Raw genomic sequence first — 11,519 nt, forward strand, 5'->3', positions numbered from 1 at the left:
CTGCCATATTTTGAATAATTTAGAAGAAATACAAAAATGAAAAACTAGATGAAACTTCGAATTTTTTGTTTTTTTTTGCCTTATACGAACTCGGTATTAATAGGATTTGAAGTTCGAATATAGAACCAACGTATGCATGCAATTACAGTGTCTTGCAGTGTTACGTCAAATCAAATTAAGTATGGAGTGTTGCATAACGCAAGAAATAAATGCGTTATGTCAGAATAACACAGTAAATTAATGCGTTATTCTGCCATAGCGCCTCACAACGCAGTAAAATAATGCGTTATGTCAGAATAACGCAGTAATTTAATGCGTTATACTAGTATAACGCAGTATTTTACTGCGCTATTGTTACATCCCGTATTTTTGAACGTCGAATTATTTGTAAGCTGAGGTGGGGCCCACACGTCAAGATTTTTTTTTTTGGGACATGTGACAAATTATATGAATCACATATGTGAAGTTAAACACAACTCAAGAAGGACCCTTGGGCCAAATCAAAGTGGAAGTCCTCCAAACGAATATTTTTAAGAAAACGTTTTCGGGTGACCTGACTTTGGGGGGCAAAAACGGTATTATATGTTTGGAATTTGGAAAAATACCAAGAATTAGAATTTGTAGATAATTGAATTATCTTTCCAACCATAGGTCGTGGGTTCCCAGGTGACGTCGGTACAAGGAGATATGGACGTTTTAAGGTCGAAAGGTCAGTGGGCTAGGCCCAACTCGGGACCAACCGAGTTGGCCCAAAAAAATGAAAAGAAAAATTTAGGCCCAAGGTGAGAGGGTGGCCGGCCATACCTGGTCCAAGCCCACCAAATTAATTAATTTCCATGTGGCAAATTAATTATAAAGGGATCATTATCCCTTAGATGATTCAAGAAACTTAGAAGGAGAAAGAACAAACAAAACAAGAGCAAAAAAAAGGGCCATTTCGGGTTTGGCCATAGAAAATTCACCCCTCCAAATCTTCCTCCAAAAATTATTTTCTTGTGGTATTCCTACTAATTTAAGGGTCCTTTACAACTTGGTGTAATTGTTTTGGAAGAAGGAGCACTTATTTCTTCAAGTTGACAACTTGTTCAAGTGAAGGAGTTGTAGAAAAAGGTAAGAATCAATTTCTTTTTCTTATGTTATGAAGGTTTGTTTATGTTGTGGTATGTGGAAATGAGTAGAAATTATGGAAATAAGGAAGTTTGCAAAGTGGGTATGTATATATATATGTAGCCATGAGTGTATATATGTTGTATACATATATGAGTTGAATTTTATGTTGTATTAGTTGTGGTTATGGTGAAAATTATATTGGGAATGAAAGTTGAATGAATTTTGGTTGAAGTTGGAATGTAGAAGATTATGTCACTTTAGAATGATTTTGTGATATTATGGAAATGAAGTTGTTAAGATGTGAATTATGATTATGGTTGATGAAATTGGAAGATGGAAATATGTTATGAATATGTAGGTTGAAGATTTGAAGTTTTGGGTGAATTATGTTTTGGTGGAAAGTTTGTATATTTTGTATATCTTGTGAATATTTCGTAGAAATGATATGAAATATTTCCAAATTATATTGTGATGATCTAGATTAATGATGAATGTGAAACCATTGAGATTAGTTTGGAAATTGAAGTTGAAATGAAGGTTATGACATTATGTTGGAAAGATAGCTAGTTAAGTTATATTGTGTTTATAGTGATTGTTGTTGTTGTTGATGTTGTTGTTGGGTTGTTGTTGATTGTTTTGGCCGAGTTAAATTCTCGGGGATGCTATATGTATAGGGGAGATGCTGCCCAAATTTCTGTAGGCAATTATGAATAAAGATTGAATACTTAAAGATTGGAAATTGAGAATTGGTAAATGTGACCAATTGCAGATTTTGGGCGAAACGGGAATTGAATTTGGAAAGGCGTAAAGAGCATATAAGGTATGTAAAGCTATCCCGATTCTTCTCTTGGCATGTCCTAGATGTACTAGGCTTGGATTTACGCCTCGGGGAATATTCTGTCCACCGGAATCCGCGTTTGAAATCGTCGCTTTTTCATTCAATAGAATTGAATTCCTTAAGTATGCTTTGATGAAAAATTATGAAATTTTTTCCCAAATTGCTTACGAAGTTATGGAATGTCCTAGAACCTTTGTAGGTGACCCCATAAGCTTAAAAATACGTAATTTGAGCCCACCGCTTCATTGGTCCCGAGGTGGGCCCACTATTTCCAATTTTACCCTTTATGTGTCTATGACTTGTCTTCGAGCGTTTTCGTTAGAGATACTCTAACTACTCCTTTATCTACTAAATAAAAACTATTTTAAATATTTCATTAAGTCTTATAAATTGTTTTGAATCTTGAAAACGATCTCGGATAGATTATGCCTCCGTAACCCGTTATGACATCTAAATTTACTTACTATGTTTCCGTCCGATTTCATTGATTTGATTTGACATTCGATATGCCTCATTGAGTCTCTGGAAATATATATATGGTATTTTTAGTGCATTTAGTTTCTCACTACTCCGTTCGTGGATGCCTCAATGTTTCCCCCACTGAGCCCGGGCCAGGATATGTTGTCAAGCGTGATCCTTTGCATTGTTCGCCGTGCCTCGATGTGAGGGGGCAGGTATACGCGTACATGGGTTTGTGGAGTATGCTGTGCCATGTACGCTTGTTCTGATATGATTTGCTATGGCCATCTGATATGACATATTATGTTACAGGGTTATGCCCCTGTTCTGATTCTTCTGTGTTGTGGCACCAGCGTCGGGAGGGTGGCCACGTTCTGTCTGCCGAGTCCCTTGGCAGGGGCCGGATTTCATGTGACATATGTTTCTGTACACACTCTGCATGTTTTGAAAATATGTATCTGATACTTTGGGTTTTCTATTTACTTTCTGTACGTTCTGTACCAGTTATGATTTTGTTTCTGTAATTCAGGCTTTGCATATTCAGTACATATTTCGTACTGACCCCCTTTCTTCGGGGGCTGCGTTTTCATGCCGCGCAGGTACCGACGACAGGTTTGCTGATCCGTCCGCTTAGGATCTTATTCTGCTATTTTGGAGCGCTCCTTTATCCGGAGCCTATATTTTGGTACAATCTTCTGCTATTGTATATATGTACGCTATTCAGGGGTACGACGGGGCCCTGTCCCATCTTATGATTCTGTTATGTTCTGTAGAGGTCTGTAGACAGACTTGTGTGGGTTCTGTATATGTTTTGGGTTGTTATGATCGGTGATGGCCTTATCGGCCTCTACGTGCAAAATCTGTTCATCTGTGATATTTAGTAGCGCCAACTAACCTTTATATTAATATATTTTGATAATATGTTGGTTTGGGTTATTGGGTACGTTTGGGTGTCCAGCACGGACACTAGTCGCGGCCTACGGGGTTGGGTCGTGACAAAAGTGGTATCAGAGCGGTTCGTCCTCGGAACGTCTACAGACCGTGTCTAGTAGAGTCTTGTTTATCGGTGTGTTGTGCACCACACCTATAAACAGGAAGCTACAGGACATTTAGGGTGTTTCTTTTTTTGAAATCTTAGATCGTGCAATAGAGCTGTGCTATTAGGATGATTCTGTCCTGATCCGTTGTTGTTTTTCTTTCAGTGATGCCTCCGAAAAAGGCGACGGCTGCCCAGAAGAAAAAGGGCGTGGTAGGAGAGACCAGCCGGGCTCAGAAGGGTACTCGGACCCTTGCTCAGATGATGCGTGATATTGCGTCCCGGCCAGCAGACTCTGCTACGTCTTCATCATCAGAGGAGTCTGGGGCAGCTCCACCAGTAGCTCCAGAGGTTCCAGTACCTGAGCCTCCAGCTCCACAGCCAGGGGCTGAGGATCGGGCTATGAGAGATGCGGTCCAGTTGTTGACCAGACTGGTAGCAGGGCAGGTTCATAGGCACGGACTTGGGGATGGTCGTGCAGACAGACGTGACAGTTCGAGAGCTCGTGAGTTCCTGACCTGTAATCCTCCAGAGTTCTTCGGGACAAAGCCCGAGGAGGATCTTGAGGAGTTTATCAGGAAGATGCGGCGCACGTTACATTTGATTAAGGCATCTGCGACAGAGTCAGTGGAGTTGGCTTCGTACCGGTTGTATGATGTAGCAGCAAATTGGTACGAGTCTTGGGAGTTAGCCAGAGGCGTTGGTGCTCCCCCAGCAGTCTGGGATGAGTTTTCTGAGGCTTTTCTTAGCCATTTTCTGCCTCCGGAGTTACGGCGGGCCAGGGCTGACAGATTCTTATTGCTTAGACAGAGGGGCTGCAGTGTTCGAGAGTACAGTATGGAGTTCGACTCATTGGCCCGATATGCACCTGCTGTGGTAGCTACTATGGCTGACAGGATGCACAGGTATATTATGGGGCTGGACCGTTATTTTGTCGACAGTTGCTTGGTATTGGCCGCTCAGCCCGATATGGATATTGCCCGGATTCAGGCGCACGCTCAGGGCATGGAGGACCGGCACAGGGGTCATCAGCCCGATAGGAGTCAGGATCGAAGACAGCCCAAGAGGGCCAGATCATCTGGGTATTTTGAGGAATTTCGGAGTGGGCAGCCTCAGCAGCAGCAGCAGTCTAGCAGGCATTCTTCCCAGCCAGCACAGAGCACACCTCCGCAGTTCTCAGGCAGGAGATTTGATAGCCCAGGGTATTTAGGAGCAGGCCAGAGCTCCGGGGTTTCAGGTTCGCGGGTAGACAGGAGTTCCGGTCAGACGAGGCCACCCAGGCCTCAGTGTTCTTATTGTGGGAGATACCACCCTGGAGAGTGCTACCGTGCTACAGGTGCTTGTTATTCTTGTGGCCGTCAGGGCCATACTGTGAGAGAGTGTCCGTATAAGGGTAATTTGGGAGGTGCAGCGCAGCCTACCGGATCAGTCGCTGGGTCATCGTCTCCTTCGATAGCCATGCGCCCTGCGGGGCAGGGTACGTCGACATCAGCAGGCCGCGGCAGAGGTAGTGGCGGGGCTCCCAGTTCAAGCGGTCCTTCGAACCGCATCTATGCCTTGACTAGTCGACAGGACCCGGAGGCGCTACCAAACGCGGATACAGGTATACTAATGTCTTTTTCGAAATATAAGTGTATTGAAAGATCTAGCCTCTACTTTGTGATATATTTTCCCCAAAATGCTTACAAGACCCTATAAGATTAATTTAACATTCGAGGACGAATGTTCTAAAGGGGGGGAGGATGTTACATCCCGTATTTTTGAACGTCGAATTATTTGTAAGCTGAGGTGGGGCCCACACGTCAAGATTTTTTTTTTTGGGACATGTGACAAATTATATGAATCACATATGTGAAGTTAAACACAACTCAAGAAGGACCCTTGGGCCAAATCAAAGTGGAAGTCCTCCAAACGAATATTTTTAAGAAAACGTTTTCGGGTGACCTGACTTTGGGGGGCAAAAACGGTATTATATGTTTGGAATTTGGAAAAATACCAAGAATTAGAATTTGTAGATAATTGAATTATCTTTCCAACCATAGGTCGTGGGTTCCCAGGTGACGTCGGTACAAGGAGATATGGACGTTTTAAGGTCGAAAGGTCAGTGGGCTAGGCCCAACTCGGGACCAACCGAGTTGGCCCAAAAAAATGAAAAGAAAAATTTAGGCCCAAGGTGAGAGGGTGGCCGGCCATACCTGGTCCAAGCCCACCAAATTAATTAATTTCCATGTGGCAAATTAATTATAAAGGGATCATTATCCCTTAGATGATTCAAGAAACTTAGAAGGAGAAAGAACAAACAAAACAAGAGCAAAAAAAAGGGCCATTTCGGGTTTGGCCATAGAAAATTCACCCCTCCAAATCTTCCTCCAAAAATTATTTTCTTGTGGTATTCCTACTAATTTAAGGGTCCTTTACAACTTGGTGTAATTGTTTTGGAAGAAGGAGCACTTATTTCTTCAAGTTGACAACTTGTTCAAGTGAAGGAGTTGTAGAAAAAGGTAAGAATCAATTTCTTTTTCTTATGTTATGAAGGTTTGTTTATGTTGTGGTATGTGGAAATGAGTAGAAATTATGGAAATAAGGAAGTTTGCAAAGTGGGTATGTATATATATATGTAGCCATGAGTGTATATATGTTGTATACATATATGAGTTGAATTTTATGTTGTATTAGTTGTGGTTATGGTGAAAATTATATTGGGAATGAAAGTTGAATGAATTTTGGTTGAAGTTGGAATGTAGAAGATTATGTCACTTTAGAATGATTTTGTGATATTATGGAAATGAAGTTGTTAAGATGTGAATTATGATTATGGTTGATGAAATTGGAAGATGGAAATATGTTATGAATATGTAGGTTGAAGATTTGAAGTTTTGGGTGAATTATGTTTTGGTGGAAAGTTTGTATATTTTGTATATCTTGTGAATATTTCGTAGAAATGATATGAAATATTTCCAAATTATATTGTGATGATCTAGATTAATGATGAATGTGAAACCATTGAGATTAGTTTGGAAATTGAAGTTGAAATGAAGGTTATGACATTATGTTGGAAAGATAGCTAGTTAAGTTATATTGTGTTTATAGTGATTGTTGTTGTTGTTGATGTTGTTGTTGGGTTGTTGTTGATTGTTTTGGCCGAGTTAAATTCTCGGGGATGCTATATGTATAGGGGAGATGCTGCCCAAATTTCTGTAGGCAATTATGAATAAAGATTGAATACTTAAAGATTGGAAATTGAGAATTGGTAAATGTGACCAATTGCAGATTTTGGGCGAAACGGGAATTGAATTTGGAAAGGCGTAAAGAGCATATAAGGTATGTAAAGCTATCCCGATTCTTCTCTTGGCATGTCCTAGATGTACTAGGCTTGGATTTACGCCTCGGGGAATATTCTGTCCACCGGAATCCGCGTTTGAAATCGTCGCTTTTTCATTCAATAGAATTGAATTCCTTAAGTATGCTTTGATGAAAAATTATGAAATTTTTTCCCAAATTGCTTACGAAGTTATGGAATGTCCTAGAACCTTTGTAGGTGACCCCATAAGCTTAAAAATACGTAATTTGAGCCCACCGCTTCATTGGTCCCGAGGTGGGCCCACTATTTCCAATTTTACCCTTTATGTGTCTATGACTTGTCTTCGAGCGTTTTCGTTAGAGATACTCTAACTACTCCTTTATCTACTAAATAAAAACTATTTTAAATATTTCATTAAGTCTTATAAATTGTTTTGAATCTTGAAAACGATCTCGGATAGATTATGCCTCCGTAACCCGTTATGACATCTAAATTTACTTACTATGTTTCCGTCCGATTTCATTGATTTGATTTGACATTCGATATGCCTCATTGAGTCTCTGGAAATATATATATGGTATTTTTAGTGCATTTAGTTTCTCACTACTCCGTTCGTGGATGCCTCAATGTTTCCCCCACTGAGCCCGGGCCAGGATATGTTGTCAAGCGTGATCCTTTGCATTGTTCGCCGTGCCTCGATGTGAGGGGGCAGGTATACGCGTACATGGGTTTGTGGAGTATGCTGTGCCATGTACGCTTGTTCTGATATGATTTGCTATGGCCATCTGATATGACATATTATGTTACAGGGTTATGCCCCTGTTCTGATTCTTCTGTGTTGTGGCACCAGCGTCGGGAGGGTGGCCACGTTCTGTCTGCCGAGTCCCTTGGCAGGGGCCGGATTTCATGTGACATATGTTTCTGTACACACTCTGCATGTTTTGAAAATATGTATCTGATACTTTGGGTTTTCTATTTACTTTCTGTACGTTCTGTACCAGTTATGATTTTGTTTCTGTAATTCAGGCTTTGCATATTCAGTACATATTTCGTACTGACCCCCTTTCTTCGGGGGCTGCGTTTTCATGCCGCGCAGGTACCGACGACAGGTTTGCTGATCCGTCCGCTTAGGATCTTATTCTGCTATTTTGGAGCGCTCCTTTATCCGGAGCCTATATTTTGGTACAATCTTCTGCTATTGTATATATGTACGCTATTCAGGGGTACGACGGGGCCCTGTCCCATCTTATGATTCTGTTATGTTCTGTAGAGGTCTGTAGACAGACTTGTGTGGGTTCTGTATATGTTTTGGGTTGTTATGATCGGTGATGGCCTTATCGGCCTCTACGTGCAAAATCTGTTCATCTGTGATATTTAGTAGCGCCAACTAACCTTTATATTAATATATTTTGATAATATGTTGGTTTGGGTTATTGGGTACGTTTGGGTGTCCAGCACGGACACTAGTCGCGGCCTACGGGGTTGGGTCGTGACAGCTATACCGCTGCATCATATTGTTACCTTAACTGTCAAACAAAAAAACGTCATGATTCGAATCAGACTTTATATAACGTAATTTGACGAATAACTGTTACTAACACAACATTCCACACAAAATTGAGTTACGATGTCATTTTTTGACCAATTTAGAGATATTAATCGTGTTATATCATTCACTCTAGCAAACATCTTTGAAGCAATGGGTAGGACCTGGGAACTAGGTGATGATGATTTTCATTACTCAAATAACCCTAAAGACGGATTCAATCGAGAATACAATAATAAAATGAGAGAGGAGTGGGATTGGCGTGTTAGGGAAGCTGCAACACTGGAGCACAAGTTAGAGTCAGTAGGGCTTAAACGCCCAAAAAAAAACGTGCTATGTCAATGCCTCGCGGAACTCCACAAGAGTTTAATTTGGCTCTTAGTCGTTTTTGCGAAGAGAACAATCGGATGCAAATACATTACTATAGGGTATAATATGGTATACATGGTAGCACAAGATTTAGATCCAAGTGGGATTCGGACTGTGAAATGTCCGATGAAAATTAATATTTTTCTTACAAGAAGGTAAGTAGGTAGGGTCATAAAGACCCTCCCCTTCGCCCCCCTCCCCCCGAGGGTACTTGGGGGTTTGCAACTATATAAGTAGCCCTTTCTTTTGTTATTAGACTACACCATATTCAATGTCGAGTAGTAGAAACTCAGCTTGGTCTTTACTCCTTCCAAAAGAACCAAATAGCAGTGATGATGAGAGCTCAAATCATAGCAGTTTTTCGAGCGATACCAGTGATTTCAAACTAGATGAGCTAAATCCCCACCTTCTTATAGAGCGTATTGATGATTTCTGCAGTGTGAAATATTCAGATCAGCGGGAATATTATTGCGGTTTACGCCGAGAATGGTCACATCGGCTTGCCGAATCAGAACGTCTTGTTCGTGACTTGAAAAATCTCAACGCTCCAATCCCAACAAGGTACTCCTTAACCATGCCTCAAGTAGGTCCAGAAACTTGCGAGCTTGCCGTGCAAAGGATTAGAAAAGAAAACAACAGAATGCTGGCAAGACGATGTAGATTTTACATGCTAACGTTGGCCGAAGAACAAGCATCATCAACCGGCAGAGAACTAACTGCTACTGAAAAAAGATGTGTCTTAAGAAACCGCCAATATTTTTCTGAGGACGATATTGAGGACTTGTACTCTGATGATAATTAAGAATGTTGTGATTTTAGTTTTAAGTTGAATTTATGATTATGCTGTTATTTTGAAGAATATTAGTATGTTAAGTATTTTCATCTACTCAAGGTTATGAATGATGCAATTTAATTAAGTTTATTTTTTAATTATGAATGCTTCCATTTTGAATAACTTTTGATTAATTATTAATGAACAAGTTTAAGTATTTGTAAGAACTTCAAGCTAATGTCACCGAGCCTTCAAACGAAAATGACGTTCGAGCACTTTTCAACCACTAAAACGGCCATCCGAACTTTTGTGTATCCTTGATGTATTGATCCTACCTTATTAATCACAAAAAAATAAGTAAGGTTTTATATAAAATATTGAAGTTTCAGGGGCCCGAAGCATGATTAATCTGTGGTCAAAGTACGTTAAAAAGTGTAATGGAAGAAGGGTTAACCAAAAGGGCTAAAAAAAAATGGGAGGGACTATAGCGCAGTAATTTATTGCGCTATAGTAGTTAACGGAGTCCATAAAAGACCCGAGTAGGCGGGTCTCATTTTCGATTTTTATTGGCATTACTATAGTGGATGGCGATTGACATTGAATTCCCTCTTCTGCTTTTAATATGAATTGACTCCTGGTTGTCATCGCGTGAAATAGCTCCTAAAAAGAATTTCTCTCGTCCCAGTTAACTGCTTTAGCGCAATAAATTACTGCGCTAAAGGTATTTTGATAATATTTTTTTTATTAGGGTATTTTAATTCAAAATATTTTTTTGGGGGACATTTTGGTTTCGGACTCTGAATTCATTAAGGCTCTCCTTATACTTTTTAACCTAAAAAGGAACATAAAGTTACAAAATAAATCAAATTGATAAAAATAATCCCTCCAACAGTGTTGATGTTGATGAGACAGTGTTGATGTTGATGAGACTTGTTATGACATAAATGCTTATGTAGTGGATCTCAGTACAAACTAGGTTCTCAACTAATGTTACTCCCGAGTTAATTTAAGGAGAAACCTAAGTTCCTAACTGGCTAACTCTAACTAAAGTTCCTCCTAAAATCAATTACTCCCTCCATCACAAAAAGATTATCCTCTTTTGATTTAGAACAAAATTTAAAAAATAAAAGAAAACTTTTAAAATGTGTGGTCCAAAATAAGTCTTAGATATTTGTATAGCTGTAAATTATTTCATAAAGTTAAATTATTTTCAAATATAAAAAAGGAAACAATCTTTTTGGGATAAGTTAAAAAAGAAAGAAGGACAATCTTTTTGGGAGAGAGGGAGTACTAAACTTGTTCATTAATATTAATCAGCCATTGCATATATGACCTACCAATTATTCTTCATATAGATTTGTTACAGTAGCATACATTTGAAGGGTTGTTAACTAGATGAAAAAACAAGAACTTGAAACCGGACTAACATTATGTTTAGATTTATACCGGTTTAGTTTCTGGAACGATTAGTACTGTTTGAATTCAGTTGTAAACATTTTGAAAAGAAAAACAATATGCACATCCCCAGTTGTCCAAACCAAAAAAAACTAAACTAAAGAATCCGAATAATGCATAGCCGTCGTTGTCCTCCGTTTGGTAAAACATATTTTTAAAAATATTTTTCAGCTACGTGTGAAGATTAACTTATAATTTTTAGAAATATGTTTATTTGATAAATATTTTCTACCATACCAAAATATGTAGTCTGTAACAAAAGCGAAGGAAAAGGCAAAAAAATAAAATAAAAAAATAGAGAGTAAAGGCGACAAAAAAGAGCGTACAAAAAAGAACTGATTGGACAACAACAATTTTTCATAAAAGAATCGTCCTAAATAGTGTTAGTAACAAAATAATGGCAGATGTTTGGTGTTACATCTGTTACTGCTATAGTTTTTTTGGATTAATTAGTAGTTTAGTTATAAGAGGAATCTAATATCTGATTTAGTAGAATATTTAAGTTTTTAGTTATAGTAAAAGTCTAATATTGTAGTTGCAGGAGAAGTCTATGATCTACTTGGCCTTTGTAATAAAATCACTACAGATCGGAGGCTAAAAGGTTTTCATATTTAGGTCTATTTAACTGAACAA

The 11,519-nt window shown here is 39.1% G+C and overlaps 1 protein-coding gene and 1 long non-coding RNA gene across 4 annotated transcripts; both read left to right on the forward strand.

Annotated features, from left to right (window-relative positions):
• Positions 1-626: 626 nt before the first annotated feature.
• On the forward strand, positions 627-3,995 carry LOC132606798 (uncharacterized). 2 transcript variants are annotated; one of them, XR_009570080.1, is made up of 3 exons: positions 627-1,930; positions 3,007-3,092; positions 3,610-3,995. It is a non-coding gene; the product is annotated as an uncharacterized LOC132606798 (long non-coding RNA). The 2 variants fall into 2 exon arrangements; XR_009570079.1 differs by lacking the exon at positions 3,610-3,995 and having other exon boundaries at positions 3,007-3,326.
• Positions 3,996-4,020: 25 nt separating this feature from the next.
• Positions 4,021-8,160, forward strand: LOC132606799 (uncharacterized). Of its 2 annotated transcripts, XM_060320429.1 has the most exons (3): positions 4,021-5,046; positions 6,714-6,764; positions 7,841-8,160. In XM_060320429.1, exons 1-2 carry the CDS (start codon positions 4,026-4,028, stop codon positions 6,734-6,736), a joined length of 1,044 nt encoding a protein of 347 aa, XP_060176412.1. In that variant the 5' UTR covers positions 4,021-4,025; the 3' UTR covers positions 6,737-6,764; positions 7,841-8,160. The 2 variants fall into 2 exon arrangements, with proteins under 2 accessions (XP_060176412.1, XP_060176411.1); XM_060320428.1 differs by lacking the exon at positions 6,714-6,764.
• The last annotated feature ends 3,359 nt before the right edge of the window (positions 8,161-11,519 follow it).

Source organism: Lycium barbarum, chromosome 8 (assembly GCF_019175385.1).
Source record: "Lycium barbarum isolate Lr01 chromosome 8, ASM1917538v2, whole genome shotgun sequence".
In the NCBI taxonomy this organism is placed as follows: domain Eukaryota; kingdom Viridiplantae; phylum Streptophyta; class Magnoliopsida; order Solanales; family Solanaceae; genus Lycium; species Lycium barbarum.